The 18,387-nt window shown below is 37.3% G+C and overlaps 1 protein-coding gene across 1 annotated transcript; it reads left to right on the top strand.

Annotated features, from left to right (window-relative positions):
- The first annotated feature begins 14,560 nt into the window (after positions 1-14,560).
- Positions 14,561-17,634, top strand: LOC104610580 (alcohol acyltransferase 9-like). The gene is made up of 2 exons (XM_010277277.3): positions 14,561-15,107; positions 16,500-17,634. Exons 1-2 carry the CDS (start codon positions 14,679-14,681, stop codon positions 17,457-17,459), a joined length of 1,389 nt encoding a protein of 462 aa, XP_010275579.1. The 5' UTR covers positions 14,561-14,678; the 3' UTR covers positions 17,460-17,634.
- The last annotated feature ends 753 nt before the right edge of the window (positions 17,635-18,387 follow it).

Here is an 18,387-nt window from a genome sequence, read left to right as displayed (position 1 = left end):
GTTCGTCCTCTCCTGTTCTAAATCTTGCATAAACCCTAGATCTAGAACAGAGAATGTGATAAAAAATGTAAAAAGAGAAGGGGGGCTTGAGTTGGGACTTTGGGGGGATTTTACAATTTTTTAAACCTATAAATGCAAAAAGAGAAGGGTTCGACAGTCGAACCATCACCTGCTTATCAGGTCACCGGTTGGACGGTTCAACTATTTGGGTCATCCAGTCTGCTAACTTGTGAACTGTTTTTACGAAAATACCGGGTTTTATGAGAATTGGACCTGGAAAGTCGACCTAGTGATGGTTCAAATGGTTCAACCCTTTGGGTAATGGCGGATTAAAAACCTTAAAGTAGACCATTCTAATTCTAACTCCAAAGAATTTTGATTCCAATTTCGACTGCAAACCAAACGGACCCTGTTATCTTCTAATCCTCGGTCATCTTGGTATGCTTCTAGTCTATCCTTGAGAGTACTGATGTTAATCCGAAGTGGTATCTTAGTGATTGGCTGATGAAATGGACGAAATTTGGCATAGGGCGGTTTAATCTAAATTTAGTTTCTTGTCTGACCATCTCTAAAAATCTTATTAATAATGATAAAAACATAATGATATAGCAGCTTAATCATATCTGATGCATGTAGTTTAGTAGCTAGGGCTGAGGAGTGGGCACTGGGGAGGGGGTGGAGCGAGGTTTGCTTTTCTTTTGTGCGTGTGTATAATTTGTTTTTCCTTAAAAGTTAGGGGTGCAATTTGGGCTGGCATGAGTTAGCATTTTTTCACTATTTTGGGCATGAGCCCATCCTGAGTTCACCGAAGTTGCACTCGGTGTCTATAAAAAACCGAAAAAGTGAATCGAACTAACGAAACCAAATCAGTTGGTTTTCGGTTTCGGTTCATCAATATAAAAAACTAACTGATTGATTGATTTTGGTTTGGTTTCTAATTTGGTTTCAGTTTATTAATTGATTGGTTTCATTTTACAGTTTTGGTTAACTAATTCGGTTTCGAGCAACCAAACCGGTTAAAACTAAATCGATCAACTGATTAACCAATTGAATTTGGTTTGGTTTCATTTTCAGGTTTTTTAAAAATTTAAGGATCGGTTCAGTTTGGAAGAAAGGTTCACGGTTCAATTAACCCCTTACAAAAAAAAACACTTTTATGAGTTAAAACTTCGGAGTATAAGGACTTCTCCCACCACATTTCGATCAAGGAAAAGGAAAGTGATCTGAATATATAGTTGGGTTGAAGGTCGTGCTGGATTTTATTGAACTGAAAAAGTGAAATTCTGTCATTTTTAAAGTATGAATACTTGGATGGAATTTGCATAAAACTTTGTTCCCTCACCTAATATATATGAAACTTCAGCTAGAAAAATACTTGAGAACAACACAAGCTTTAGAGTTGTGCCTTGTTGCATTTAGGAAGGTGACAATCATGGCCCAACTTGGCTTGAACCCCCTTTAATTATGGCTGTGTTGGGGCAAGACGCCTCTCCAGATTTTTGATATGGAGTTCTAGCTTTGGCCCAGCCAGCATGGAAAATATCTGACTGTACGAATATATGTATATTTACTAGTTAGATCCAAGCACGGAATCTTCCTAGTTGACCCTTGTTGAGGGGTAATTTGGCACGATCTATTTATATACGGACACGTGGAAGCAATTTGCTGATTGGATGATGACTCGGCATTTCCTACCATTTTAGAGAGCCAGGTCAAATCGGGTACTTCGGGCACCACGGCTAAGATCGAGGTCCGAGCAGTTCGCGATGGTCTGACCTGTTGAGGTGGCACATAGCCAATTTCTAGAAACAAGCCAATTGTCCCCGACCTCTTTGGGATCACACTGCACATCTGTGAGCCTTATCCTCATCCCACCCGGATCGGACAAATTCGATAAGCCTTATCGGCTAACACGACGTCCACCTCTTGGTGCGGAACGGACTCCTAAAAATACGAGACGGGGATCTCGAAGGTGTTTCGTAAGACATACGACAGCTCACCTATATAAGGGCATCAACCCCAACGTCGCATGGTACGTGTGATTTATTTCTCACTAGCCTACTTGTTATCAAGCTTTCAGCTCGCATTACTAACTTAAGCATCGGATTGTCCACACTGGGTAACCCAACCTGAGCTCTCTAAACATTGTTTTCTTACAGCTCAACCATCCAGGTAAGTAACCAATGTCCGAATTACCTTCCAGCTAAGAGCATCCAGATTGCGCACCATCAACCCCCCTACCTATTTTGTTATCATGTTTTTTTTTCATATTATTAATAATTTCTTATTTACCAAATACTAGGGGTGACAATTTGCATTCATGTGTCGTGTTTGTGTCATATCAAAGTAGGGGTATTCAAATATATGGGTCAATACGAACAAAAAATGATTAATTAATCATGTTAAATTTTCAAACACGAATATAACTTGTTTATTACACGAGTAATACAAAACGACCATTGTAACCTGAATTAACACAATTAATTCGTTTAACTCCATAGTAAATAACACATGTAACCCAAATTAGTATAAAACCGACACAACTAACCTTTTTAAATTAAACAATAACAATATTTAAATGGTAAAATAAACATTAAATCATTATCTAAATGAATCCATAAAAACCATTCAATGCCATCCTTACCATAATTATCTCAACCAAATGTACATGCATGATCTAATACTTGAAACTTAGGGTTATAAATAGGTCAAATTTGAGTTAAGTGAGTTAGCATGAAATTGACACATTTATTAATCACTAATAATTATGTATTTCCTTTGCACATGACAATTTTAAATGCTGATAATGGTAATAATAATGTATCTAATTTTTTTTATAAAATTTATATTTTTTTTGTTTATATAGAGTAAAATACAAAAATCTCCCCTAAAGATTCTGACAATAATAAAAATCTCCCCTATAGTTTCATTTTAACAAAAACCTCCCCTAGATTTTTGAAAATTTTGACAAAAACCTCCCTTTTGTCAATGACCAAGACGAAAAACACTAAACTGATGGAACAATTTTTTGCAACTGCCTATTTTACCCTTTGCATCTATTTTTACTAAAATACCCCTATGGACATATTATCATCTGTAAACTCATGAGAGCTTTAATTTCCGTCGTGCCAAATTGATTTCTGACTTTGCATTATACTATGGGAATCGTGTCCAGGGACTGGAAAGAGTTTCTTCAGTCCGATTCGGATCAAATTCCCAGTAGTTTGAAGAGTTATCAACTATGAAGGGAAGAGAAACCATGGGGGTTTCTGGTGTGAGAGAGAAATAATGACCCACTTCAAGAAGAATAGGAAGAAGAGAGGGCACCTAGGAGGTCATGGAAACGCTGAAGGCATGCATCACCACCAGATCCTCTTCAACAAATACCATCTTGGTTACTTCGGTAAGGTGGGTATGCGTTACTTCCATAAGCTTCGCAACAAGTTCTATTGCCCCATCGTCAACATCGACAAGCTATGGTTTATGATCCCTAGCCTTAAGATGTCAAGGAGAAGGCCTCCGCCCATTGTCGATGTTACCTAGTTCGTTTACTCAGCCCATCGTTGTGAAGACCAAGCTCATATCCAAGATTGTGGAGAAGAAGATCAAGGAGGCCAATGGTGTCGTTGTGCTCACCTCTTAGATTTACTAATGTATGGTGACCAAAACCGCTACTCATTTTTTTTCTTTTCTCCTTTTATTAGGTTTTAAATTTTGCATATTGAAATTTAAGTGAAATGACTATCAGAGTATCAATTGAGTACTTGGTTTCTCCATTAGACTAGTGATCTATACATAAGAACTTTTTTAAAAAAAGAAAAGTCCCCAGAGTCACTGGTAAGGGTCACACAAGCTCTGACCATGGGAATTTTGCGAGGTTATCATTTTGAAGTAGGGATGGCAAGCTTTTCACTACGGCTAGGTCGGGTTTTGCTTCTCTGTTGTCGTTGGTAGCTTTGCTAGGAGCTTGGTCTTGGCTTTCTTATTTGATTGTCAATCTTTGGGAGGTTCGCCTCCAAACATACAGGAGAGTGTTTCCCATCTTGGATATGATTCCACATCCCTCTTAAGATAGGTTAGTGTGGTCTGCAACGACAAGTGCAAAGAGCTCATAGGTGATTGCATCCAACTGTTTGTGAGCAAGATTGTTGTTGTTTATCTCAACAAGACAATGGAGATCAACACCTATGATGAAATCTTCTTCGGTATGACAAACCCAAGCACGAAACGAAAGTGAGGGACATATTGGTCGATGTCTGTAACGGGGTTCAGTTTGGCCACTTGCACTAGAATATAATATCCATTTTCTGGCAACTATTACTGATCAATGTAATATGTTCTTTCATCTATTAGTTATTTCGGTACCCATTTTAGAAAAGGGTAAAATGGGTATTTGGAAAATATATATGCATCGGTTAAATGTTTTGGGTGGGTATGGGTGGGTTGACCTGTTCGACTTGTATGGCCGAATTGCTTACTTGCCACGTGGACAGAAGAAGGTTTTGTTTTTGGGTCATTTTTCATATGAGTTTTATATTATTGGATATATATCTAATTAATAAAATTAGAAATCATACCATTTTTTAAAATATTAAAAGAAATGTCCATTGGGTTCTAAGAAAAATTAGGAAGCTTGCTAAATGATTTTTTTTTTGCCACTTTTGTTTACAACTCTCGATCTTTCACTGAACCTACTCATATTATACCCTACAAGTTTAGACTTATGAATAAATGTTGTAAATGAGACATCCCCCACTTGAAGGGCTATAGACGAATTAGATTTAGATCAAATTGATAAAAATCCAAATCCGATCTGATTATTGAAAACTTGCTTCCGAATATGATCCGCTATTGAAAACTTGAATTTGAATCTAATCTGAAATCCAATTAGATTTGGTTTTAATTTGACACTGTGTTCATTTATAAAATAAAACATAAAGATTTAATTACTTTTCAACATTTATATATAATAAATTAATATAAATATAACATATTGAAATTATTATATATATATAAAATTTCATGTAATATAATTTATAAAAATATATTTTTAAAATTTTAAATATAATTATATACATTTTATATATTAAAACCAATAAATATTATAATATAATCGGATTTAGGTTTTAATTCGGGACCGAATGAAATCAAATTTGAATTCAATTTGATTATTAATCAAATGCAAAATGCAAAATCGGAATTATAAATGTGTTCAATATTTTTCTATAATTGTTTATATTCTTATGTGCGTAAAAATAGTTCTGATATGTTGCACTTATTTTTCTGTTAATATGGTAAATATATGACATTATACATGTGCCTAATTCTTTTGCAAAATTTATGTATTTTTGTCTTTTTATCTTTTATTAATTTTTATTATTTAATTAAGACATTACATGTCAACACATTTAACCCAAAAGTAGAACTATTAATCTTCACCAAATAGAAAAGTAGTTTCATTTTTTGTTGGTTTTAAATTATGTATTTCATTTTCATCGTCAGTAAAAATAATTTTTGTTTATCGCCCTTAATTTTTTAATTTGATTAATAAAATATCATATATATGTCCAATTTCTTTCTACAGATTGTGTAACCTTTTATATTTATTTCTATTTAAAAAAGTTATTGTTAATTGTGAATTCATGGGTTAACCAATTTGATTCGGATGGTTGAATTGCTTAGTTACCACTTAGATGAAAAAATGGTTTTGTTTATGAGTCAACTTTAAAATACATGGGTTTATACTGTTGAAAATATTAATAATAGATCTAATTAATAGCACTTATTAGTGAAAAAAACTTTAATATAGGATTTAATAAGGGAGAATGGGAGTTAATAACTTAATATAAGACTTAATAAGAGGGGATTAAATGAAGTGAAAAGTAATAGTTGAAATCATGCTTTCAACCCTTACAATTAGTAATGAACTAAATTCACAAATATGGATATTTTAGTTAAGAAAAGTTTCATACCCTCATCCATATTTTTAATTTAATAACAATATAGTATAGATGATTATGCAATTTCAACCATCTTAATTAATGTTTTATAACAATATACATTTATCCCTTAGATAATTCAAGTTGAAGGGGCAAATTTTGTCCAATGAAAATTCCAGAAAATTACACCCCATTCACACTTTTATAAGTAGTATATATGTTACATGCAAGGTTCAAAATATCGTTACGTATCAGCCTGTATCGACCGATACGCATCGTATCGTGGCCTTCCCAATATGCCCCTACATGGGGTGTTTCGGGTCAGACCATGGTTCAAAGGGTAGTCGGGCCTTAAACTGATCCCTTTGAACTAGATTCGAAAAATAAAAAAAAAAAAGAAAAAAAGAAAAACACAAAAAGCACCTTGGTTACATGGTTCAACACAATTTTAGCACAAACATGTTAAAGTAAACCTAAACCCACTAACTTCGTGCAAGATTCTAAATATCAATAGAAACCAATGCATCGTATCGAGTGTATCAATCTTTACATTGATACACTAATATAATACGTATTGGCCGACACATTATGAGATTAAGGGGTTAGTATAAGACATGTCTATTCCCCGAAATAGGTCAAACCCCAAAAGACTTGGTATTCTGCGTATCAGTGAGTCACTAATATGATACATATTGGCAGATACATTTGGTGATTTTGATCCTTGACTCTATGTCAAATGTCAAAATCAAATCACAACTGAATGGGTTGGCTTGATGTCACTAGGCCTTCCTCCCTGAGAAAGAATTAGTTGAACTTGATAGCTGTTTTAGGACTATGGGGCCAATTAGTACATCCAACACCTGTTATAAAAATATATATGGCCCACAATCACTTGATAATGGATATTTGACCTCATAAAACTCTCATATATGGGGTCAAAATGGATATTTGACAATTTTCAGAATTCAGAGTTCAGAATTCAAAACAACATTCTTTGCATTCAGAGTTCAGAGGAAAGAAAAGTTCACTAATACCAATATACCTCTTAATGTAATTATTGCACTTTCAAATGTCAAACTTCAGAGCAAACAAACAGGCCCTCAATCTCTTACTTGCATTTATGTATCCTATGGAGCAAAATGATTGGTCCTACAGTACCCACTAAATCTACAGATAAACTCAAAAAGTAGATGAATCAAATCGTAATATTTTTTTGGTTTGAAATTAATCCATGAATCAAGGTCGGAGATAAGCTCGAAAAGAAGTAGGAAATCTTATTCAGATGTTGGCACAAGGAAGATCCCTAGTTTGTCTAGAGTGCAGCTATGACTTGAACAAACATTGTTTGTCCATATAAGCAATCCTTAGATTCAAGCTTGGTAGATGAAATTACTCGCTTTTAAGGGTAGAAAAAGGCAATAGATGGGAGATAACTTTTTTAATATTAAGTTCAACAAGGCACATATAAATGAAAATGAGAATGATGATGATGCTCCTCAATCATGATTATGATTTAAGGATATCAGAAAAGTCATGAATCCCTAACTTGGATCCACAACTAATAGAACTTAGAGCCACATTGAAAGGTATATTTTGTATGGAGGGTTGAGCTCTAGCACTAATTGTATCCAAGAAATTTCCTTGATCTTATTTGAGCTCTAGCACTAATTGTATCTAAGAAATTCCCTTGATCTTATTTGAGCTCTAGCACTAATTGTATCTAAGAAATTCCCTTGGTCTTAGTTTGGAAACTATAAAGAGTATACATACAAATATGTACAATGTAAATCCTTGTATTTTATATTTCTAATGGTAAAATACAAAAACCTCTCCTGAAGTTTCTGACAATCATAAAAACCTCTCCTATAGTTTCATTTTAACAAATACCTCCCCTAAACTTTTGAAAAACTCAACAAAAACTTCCTTTCTGTCAATGAACCAAGTATCAGTTTTTTTCAAATACCCATTCTACCTTTTTGTAAATTATTTTACATTCAAAATTACTAAAATAATCCTATTTTAAAGAGAGAGGAACCTGTAGGAACCCTGTGCAATTCAAAGAGAGAGGAACCCCTAATCGAAAACTCCCATCCCTAAACTCCATCAAAGAGGAACCCTATATGGATTGTCTATGCTCTCCATTCTTCTTGCGTTCCGAACTCTGAGTCTTTACAACTTCCTTTTTTCAATGTATTAACAACTTCAATATTCCTTGGAATTATCAGTTCAAGAGCAATGTCCATTATTTTTTCTACAGATGTCAAGGTTTGGGCTTCAGAGTACCCTAAGTATATCCTTTTTCTTTTTTTGAAAATAAACAAAAATGTACTACACACAACGGGGGGTAGTATGTCCCCAAAAGTCAGTAGAACAAATAAGAAGAAGAGAAGAGGGAAGAAATGAGATGCTAAAATCTAGAGAAGAAGAAGAAGAAAGAGCCTCCCAAGCCAGCCAGTCAGCTGCCTGATTTGCTTCTCTATAGACATGTTGATAATGAAGATCTCCTTCGAACATATCTCTCTTCCGTAAGCAGCTTGAGATAGTACCTTCCAGATTCCAATGAACATCCCCACCTTTCTTTTGAGGCAAGAGATGACAAGAGATGAATCTCTCTCTATGATGACAGGAAACTCCCTATAGTTTGTAGCTTGGACATGGGCTTCCCATGTAGTCTAAGCTGTAGCATAGTTGATGGAACACGTACCAAGTTTATATGCTTTGACCGCTGGCACCTTACCAAGATGGTTCAGAACTATACAGGCCACTGAACATTTTCCATCACTATTGTGAGAGGTATCAAAGTTTATTTTAGTAAAACCATGTTTTGGAGTATTCCAACTAATTTGTTTCCACAACTTGTGAGATATGGTAGAGGCACTGAATTTATTCCCATAAAAAATTTCAGTAAACATATTTAGAGCTCTATCTAACAGTATTGGAATGGGAGTAGTACCATCATTAAAAGTTTTGGAATTCCTATTTTTCCAAACCACCCATAAAACAAAAGCTAGTTTTTCCATAACGAAAAGACTTTTGCTTTCTTCTTTAGTGCACATTCTTATCCACCAATCACTTAGATTTTCATTTTCCTTTGGGCCTTCCAAGGGAGCGTTTAAAGTCATCCAAACTTGCTTTGTGTGATCACCAACTTTAAAAATATGTGCAATATCCTTCTCAAGCCCACAAAAACTACAAGAGCCATCAATATTAAATCCACTTTTCCTCAAGTAGCTTTTAATAGGAAGTCTATTGTTAAACAGAAAAAATAGAAATATTTTGATCTTTGGAGGGCATTTCAACTTCCAAATGCCATTCAACCAATTAAGGTTGCTAGGAGGATATGAAATAGAGGAACACTTGAGTAAATAAGCTGATTTGATAGAGAAGGTCCCCTTAGGATTGCACTCCCAAATCCTTTTATCCTCCATGTTATTAGGGGCAATATGTATAGTCTTAATGTTTTGCCAAACATTTTTAGAGACCTCATTTTTAATTTTGTCCTCCTTCCAACAATCCCTCTCAAAATCAATCATTTCTACTACCTTGAGTAAATATCTAAGCTAAACCTTTGCCTACTGTCCTCCCTTGTGCTTCTCGCCACTTTTGGTAGTCTCTTTAACGTCAGCCTCCTCTATGTGTCCATCTCCATCTCGACCTCCACCTCTTCCATTGGCATAGCATCTTCTCCAGCCACAACAGCCCCTTCTCCAACCACAGCATCTCCTTCCCCAGCCACATCAGCCCCTTCAGTAACAACAGGTGATCCCCTGACAAGCTACAAATCATCCATCTCTGGAACAAACATGCATTGTTGAACATTTGGGAACTCCTCAAGCTCCTACAGCTTGTCATGGTTCGAATGCTCGATTTCCAGAGAAAGCCTGTAAACGCCCGCACATTCCTCCTCTTCTTCCATGGCAAAGTAGAAACCCTAAATTAAAGCAAGCCAATAAATCCTAAATTCACAGTCCTATTACTAATTCGACCATTAAGATTCACTCCAAAAATTAGGTTCTAAGTTGTTTTAGTGAAGAAACTGAGAGATAAAACAAATAGAGTGAATGAGCTTTCAAACAAAGAAGGGAAATAAAAGGAAACTTGTCAGTTAAGAATAATCGCTGGTGAAGAACAATAGCAGAAAAGTGGAAATTATTCTCCAACTATGGCACCATTACAAGTGTTAGAGTTTTGTTCTAGAAATGAATAATAAAAAGCGTGAATGAGATATTGCTCGAATAAGGGTAATTTTGGTATTTTAAATGATGCCTTGATGATTAGTCAGGGGTAATTTTGTAAATTTAAATGGTTTCCGTCTCAACCAGTGATGAATGGGAGGCTTTTGTTGAATTTTTCAAAAGTTTTGTGGAGATAGTGTTAAAATGAATCTATAGGTAAGGTTTTTATGATTGTTAGAAACTTCAGGGGAGTTTTTTTGTATTTGATCATATTTCTAAACCTGTATTTGCACTCTTTCCAAACTTAGTCTTGACCACAACACGATGGTGAGAAGATTATGACAATCATGTAGCTTTCTCCTGTACTAATTTCTGTGAAGTTGAAACTTAAAATAAACTAATGTTGTGTTTCATTGCAATGCAAATCTTAACCCAGTGCAAAATTTGTACCTGATTTAATTCTACCCAATCACGATGCTAGAGATACTCCCGTAGCCAATCACGATGCTTGAGCACCTTATTTTTCTACTAAAGCATCAACAGCAAAATCTATGCTAAAAAATTTACTGATCACGTATAAACAACTTTAAGTAACGTTTAAGGGATCTACTCTTCAACCCAAATGGCCAATTGCCCAAAAAGCTGACTGGGGGAAGCTGGGCTAAAAGATGTATTAGCTCCACCCATCAAAGGGCCACTGCATGACTTTGAGTGAGGTCCGTGCATGGTGCCTAGGTGCTCCACCTTAAGAGGTCCTTAATTGATTTCTGCATATATACATAGCTTTTCATTTGACAGAATAAAGTAAAACCCATTATCACATATATTCACTGCCTGCCTTGAATGGATATTATAGAAGATTAGAATATAAGCTTTGCTTCTTTCAAATGGCATAAGTTTTCTTTTTATTTTATTCTTCCTTACATGCTACTGCCTTACATTGAATCAGTGTTTTATTTCTGGGATTTGGTTTTCATTAGCAGAAAACAGAAGCTTATCATCAATCAATAAAAATGAAAAGGAAATCTTGTAAGCAAAAGAAAAGCAGATCTCCCTTAACACTTTAGTCAGAATTCATGTATACAGAGATATGTAACTTTTTAATGTCAAACTGCCTTGTCTTCTAGAAGACACTTGGAAAGGTTCGGGTATATGCTTGCAAAAATTTGAGATATATGGGTTTGACTAGAATTTGATTCTATGCTGAAATCAATACAATTATACAAAGCAGAGAGACTGTAAGAGTAGGTTTGCTCTCATCATTCTGGGATAGAAGCTAAGTCTATTGTTCTTGATCAAGTGGGTTCCAAAAAGTGCTTAGAAATTAAGGAAAGAAGCTAGTCCAGGTTCATGATCAAGTACTCCAAAAGATTGGAAGGAAGAACAAAGAGAAATTACTTATTCGACTTTATTCTCTGAACACCCCCCCCCCCCCCTCAACACCCTAAATACATTATTTGTTACTTTTTAGTTTTTTGAGCTTTCTCTTATGAACATCAGACTGTGTGAGTGGTTCTTTTGAACTCCATGGCCTAGCTAGAATGGAGATGCGTGGTATCCCCTTTCCCTTTGCCGCAAAATATGACTTGGACTGGTTGTAGACCTGCGAATGATGAGGGAAATTCTGGGAAAAGGACTGGTCTATGGTTCCCATGTGGTGGACAAACAACTACAACTCCTTTACATTATTTAGGGAACTTGATCGATGAGGAATCTGTGTTCTCATCATCATCATCTCTCTCTCTAGCTCTGGCAGCGATACACATAGCTGAAAGCTCTGTACTTGAGAAAAACAACAAAATCTGATAAAAAAGAAAATCACGACTTCACGAGAACTGAATAAACAGAGACGACACAAGCCAAAATGCATCTAATCTGCACGGAAGGGGGGCTCGATTGAGATGCTTTGAATTCATGGAGTATCAATACCCCGGGAGAAAATTTGGCTGTCCGAATACCTCTATTTATACGACACGTTCGTCCATATGCAAGGGCACATTTTATGTCCATGATGACGAAAAGGTATGATACCCGAAGGAGCTTTTGACTAATTGCAGCACCCCTTTCCCTTTTCAATTTTGATGAATACCAGCTTATTGATTATGAGTTAATTAGTTATTAAGTATAAGTATTTGACAAGAAATGTTGGGTGTAATTCACTTTTTTAATCCCTAAGTTAAGTTAAATTTTATTAATCATTATTAAAAAGAAAAAATAAATAAAAAAACACGATAAATATCAACCAAAGAAATAAAGGCCATTAACCTATACGTATACGTAAAACAGAGATTCTTAAGTAGTGTTCATGGAGCAATTGTTTATATTCTCTTAAAACACTATGACTCATCATTGACCTATACGTATACATCAATCGTCTTCCCCTTATATACAAGATTGACCCACGATCTTGTGATTTAAGTTTAAACTTTGGATTAAAGGTGGTGTCTACTTCTTGTACTAATAATTTATAACCGTTCCGAATATTCAATATGCAATATGCAAATACACATACATGTTTACCAGTAAACTTAAAAAGAAGTGATAATTTAAAGAGAGAGAGCCCACGTTTTCATATTGGGCCTTCAGTCATTTGAGTTGGGACTTGGGAGTGAAGAAAGAGCAGAGGACAACCTCTAGCCGTGTAGGCAAGTAGGCAGTGTACCTGCAAAGGCAAGAGCCAAGAATGACCCAAACACGGTGGAATAAGAAGTGGCTGCTCCGTCAGATATGTAAAAGGAGGGACGGTTTCACGTGTCCCTAGGGATGAGGGCCCATTAATAGATGGGCCCCACCAAAATGCCCAAGTTTGACACGACAGATTGTTGAGATAAGAATCTCACACAAAAAGAGGTTCCCTTCCTTTTTTACCAAAAAAGAATTAAAACAGAATTCAATTTATGCCACTGCCAGCACCGGAACCGGAGGGGCACGGCCCAAGGCCCATCGGAAATTAGTCCGCATATGCGGATGATCCCTCTCCCTTTTGGACCGAATATGTGCTATTTGAGGTTTTGCACTGTGCATGGGCTCGGATTGTCAAACTGAACATGAGCAACCAAGCCCAGTAGTCCAGTACCTCCTTTTTCTGGGCTTCTCCACAAATCTGCATAATCTAACGTGGACTGCCCCACCACCGTGTGAAGGATGAGTAGCCCCACAGAGCAATATCCGACGGTGGGCATTTTCTGTACAGCGTTCCCCAAAGCAACATTCTCATCACTAATTATGAGTGTATGACGCACCTGGCCACCACCTCCACGCCTCTGACTAGTCCGAAAGGGCGTTTTCATTACGTACATCAGATTGGAATAAAATCTGCCTCAGCCTCGGTGCGGTGCTGCGACCAATCCCATCTCATGTCAATTCAGACAATCCAACGGTTGGTGTTTGTGTATCCTCAGTCATGCAATATGCATACGACACGTGAGAAACATGTGCTCACTGCTCACACAGTCACACGCCTTCTTCAGGCTTCATCAGATCAGATCAGAAAGAAAGGGAGAAACTTTTTCATGATTTTACCACTGAGGAGATGAGTGAGGAGGACACGTGTATGTCGCACGAGTACCTTCTATGGTTCTACGGCCATTACGCGTCCGACGAGATACCAGATCGATGCCTCCTTCTTCCTTTACGTTGGTCGGACAAGCCATATCAAATCGCGGGTCCCATTAATCATTATTGGCCGTTGGATTATATGATTAGTAGACAGTACCGAACTATTCATTTATTTGCTCAGGCTCCGTTTGGAAGGAGTACAAATGCATGCAGGGAGGAAAATCTTATATTTTGTATTATTTTGTATCTATTTATATATATTGTATATATTTGTATTTGCATTTATATAAATAAAAAATCTATGTAAATTTTATATCGATTTGTTTTGAGGCGTTTGCAAAGAGGGTCTAATTATTATCCATGTAAAACTTTATTTCAGTTCAATTTTACATGGAGTGGAATTTTATATGTTAATCGATATAAACTTTAAAATTTCATATAAAAGCAACAATCATTTCTTTCTTTCACTCATTCCAAACTTTACATTATTTTACATATAAAAATTACATGATTTTATAGATGCCGAACTTTACATTATTTCACTTATCACTATTTTCAAAACAGCAACAATTGTAAAACGTCATCAGTATAAAATCAATATATTTTTAGGCTGATGACGTTTTACATTCATTCCAAACGCACCCTAAACTTTAAGATGACAATAACGTAACGCTGCCTCAATTTATCGAGTACTGTACCGAAAAAACTCCCGAGAAGCCGAGAAATCCTCCATATCCTTATCTTTTCTTTTCTCGTTTTAGTTTTTCTTTCTCAAAATACGAAAAAAATCCTATTTAATAAAACAGGAATCTAATCGTACATGTCAAATCCAACTGTAGATCTGATCCTGAACCCCTATTTCTGAGTTTCTCTGCATCTACAAAATGCCCTCATACTCTCCTACCTTTCATTCGCTTTGCTTCCTCCCTCCTCTCTCTCTCTCCCTGTTTCTCAGCTTCAGCTTCCACCACCACCACCACCACCACCGGAATAAGAACAGATAACCATGTTTACATCTTCAGAGCTTCCAGATTGTTATTATCAAAATAAACCCACCTTTGTTTGCCCGGAGAGCCCCACCCCCAGACATTCACTCTATCTCTCTAACCTCGACGACCAGAAGTTTCTGAGATTCTCTATTAAGTATGTATATGCTTATAAGAAATCTGTAAGCTCGGAGAGCTTGAAATCTTCACTTTCAAGGGTTCTCGTCGACTACTATCCATTAGCAGGGAGGTTGAGAATTAGCACGGAAGATCAAGACAAGTTTGAGATTGACTGCAATGGAGAAGGTGCTGTGTTCGCAGAAGCTTTCATGGATTTTACAGTGGATGAGTTTCTTGAAGCTTCAAGAGCACCTAACAGGTCTTGGAGAAAGCTCCTTTACAGAGTCGATGGTCAGAGTTTCTTAGATATCCCTCCTCTTGTCATTCAGGTGAGCCTTTCTTCTGTTACTTCTGCGGCATATTTATCGTTTTCTTCTGTATTTTCCATTGTTGAATTCTGAACTTATATTCTTCCAAACCCAAGCTTTGATTTTCGTTCATGTGCTTTTAATCTTACGTATTTGCTACTTTTTGCAGTGCTTCTGTTCTTTTCAGAGTTTATACTTAATTGGTTTCGGTTAGAGTTTCGTTACCCTGATTCTTTCCTTCTTTTTGAAGCTCTGCAACAAAACACTGAATTCTAAGATGAGATCCGATTGCAGGCATTAATTACTCGGTTTCTTGTTTCTTTTCTGTTAACTAAAATCTCTTTCTTCTGGGAAAAAGAAAAACCGAATGCAGAATGCAAAACGACTGAGCTCACTCACGGCTCACAGCGATACCAGTGCGGTCGGGTCATGGTCCGTCGTTGGACCTCTAGTTTCTACATACCAGAGGAATGTTACATTGAATGAAAATTAGGATACAAACATAGCGAAAGAATCCCCAATTTCTTCTTTCGGGTCACCGATTTATCCATTTTGCTTTCCCAACAAACAACAAGGAGGTAAATCCTCTGATCTTTCTAGAAATAGATCATATGCGTGCCACCTTTATAAAAGCTTATTTTTCTATTTCCGTCCATCATATATCGTTGCGGGTCCCGTAGATGACCCGATCCAATCCGACTTGCTCTCTGGGCCCAAAATTCCCCTGTTAAAGTTTTTGGATGCTGATCAATGATCACATGATCACATCGCATTTTTCCCCCTTTCGAGTTTCGGATCACTGACTGCTGCCACTTTTCCAACTCGACCCATCACCTTGTCCAACAATTACGGAAGGCGATACGAGTAAATGGAGTTTTGGACATTTCAGACAGATGACGCATTAACTCAATTACTTATTATTTTACTTTAACTCTAAGATCGTGTTTGGCATTCTTCCAGAAAATTAATTTTGATAAATTTTCTGATTCTAAGGAAAATTGCTGAAAGTAATTATTATTATTATTATTATTATTATTATTATTTTATCAAAATTCATTTGGAGAATTAATTCTTTTGAGCTAAAAAATGTAGTAAAAAAAATAATCATTTTTTGTCTCAAAACGCATTTTTAAAACCATGATTCTTTGAAACAAAATTTTAACCAAACATAGCCTCGGAATCTGATTTTCCTAAAATTCCTTTTTCATCATTTTTTTCCCAATTGCTTTCAATTTCAATTTCAAGAAGCAGGACAAAAGAGAAGTAGATGGCAATAAGCCTACAATCCTGCCTGTTCTTTTCAACGGGAGCAGCTGGTGTTCCCTACTTCCCTGAATGACGAAAATACCCCTCGCTTTCCTTCTCAGTTCTGAATTCTTGTCTCTGAATTGGAATTTTTTTACCCTTGTGCAGGTAACGAGGCTTCGTTGCGGAGGGATGATCTTGTGCACCGCAATCAATCACTGTCTGTGCGACGGCATCGGCACTGCTCAGTTCCTGCACGACTGGACCCACCATACCACCAAACCCAACACCCATCTCCCCATTGCACCGTTTCACGGTCGCCACTTGTTGAAACCCCGGATCCCTCGGAAAGTAGCATTCGGCCATCCGGAATTTACCAACAGTGCCCCCCGGGACAAAATTACTCATGTGGACCTCATGCACATTCTGCACTCTCAGCCCCTCGTCCCCACTTGCTTAACCTTCACCCCATCCCATATCCTTCACCTCAAGAGGCGCTGCGTCCCCTCCCTAAAGTGCACCTCCTTCGAAGCCCTCGCGTCGCACACGTGGCGCTGCTGGATAAGATCTCTCAACCCTCCACCCTCTCTGAAGATCAAGCTCCTCTTCTCCGTGAACGTGAGGAAAAGATTTAGCCCAGAGTTGCCGCAGGGGTACTACGGCAACGGATTCGTGCTAGGGTGCGCGGAGACCACGGTTAAGGAGCTGCTTGGTGGTAACTTACACCACGGGGTGAAACTGGTGCAGGAGGCAAGGGCATCTCTGACCGACGGCTACGTAAGGTCAATGGTGGATCTTTTGGAGGAACGGCGAGCGAAGCCCGACCTGTCGGCGAGTTTGGTCATCTCTCAGTGGTCTAGATTAGGTTTAGAAGAGTTGGATTTCGGAGAAGGGAAGCCGCTGCACATGGGTCCTCTGGCGAGTGAAATATATTGCCTATTTTTGCCGGTCATCGGCGACGTAAACAGTGTTAGGGTTTTGGTGTCTGTTCCGGAGAGTGTCGTAGAGAAGTTTGAATACTACATGAAATACCCAACAGCAGAGAGAAAGAGAGAAGCGAGGGAAGAAGGAAAGGAGAATGGAGAAGTAATTGTCTTTAGTCTGAATTCAGAAACATCAACTTTGTAAGGAGTAGCAAGGACTAGTTTGTGTACTGTGTACGTGGCTTTTTTCGGTCCGCCTTCTTTTCTTTTGATTTCTTTCTTTCTTATTTTCTCTTTCTCGTCATTTCTTTATCTTTTTCCCACACAAAAAACTTTCTCGGCCAACGAAATGAAATAGTGAAATCACATCACTTCGTGTTTGATGGGTCTGGTGGTTACCGGTTTGAGGTAGACATGTTCACGGGTCGGGATTAGTTTAGAGCATGTCCGGTCCTGAGCCCGAACCCGACCTGAGCATCGGGCCTAGACCTTAGCCCATGCCCAGCCTTCGTATAAGGCTCGAAATTGTCAGGCTTGGTGTTTTGGGTTCGAATCTAAATTCATGTTTAAGCCCAACTAAAAACTGGTGTTTTGGGCCCGAATCTCAACATGCGTACCTAAAGTTCATGTTCAAGCTCAACTAAAGAATAGACAGGCCGGACCATCGGGCTATCCAACCTATGACCAAGTCAACACGCACATGGGACGATGGGACCGGTTTGAAACCGATAAAACCGGCTCGAACCAGAAAAAAAAAATCTATAGAATTAGGATTTAATGATAATAACGTACGTGCGATAATATGTTGGGAGTAGAAGAATGCAATAATTTGGGGGTGATGTGTGATAGTTGATAGATAAAGGATTGATAAGACCTGAGATGCAATAATTTGGGTGGGTTGTGGTTGATGTGATGGTCAGACGTGATAAGCCTCTCACATTTTTACACCTTTTTAGTGCTTTGATTTGTAATTTTATAGATGCAGTGACGTGAGCATCTGTACTCTGTGTGTCTAGACGTTTTTGGATGTCCTTATCTCTTTGTCACAGTGATAATTTATAGTGTTTGGGTATCCTCTCCATTTACCTTACAGCCCCATCCCACTCTGCATTGGGAGCATTTTCGGAGTTAAA

This window comes from Nelumbo nucifera, chromosome 1 (assembly GCF_055504915.1).
Source record: "Nelumbo nucifera cultivar China Antique chromosome 1, China Antique-T2T, whole genome shotgun sequence".
In the NCBI taxonomy this organism is placed as follows: domain Eukaryota; kingdom Viridiplantae; phylum Streptophyta; class Magnoliopsida; order Proteales; family Nelumbonaceae; genus Nelumbo; species Nelumbo nucifera.
Note: the sequence above shows the minus strand (reverse complement) of the source record. Positions and strands in the feature narration are given on the sequence as shown.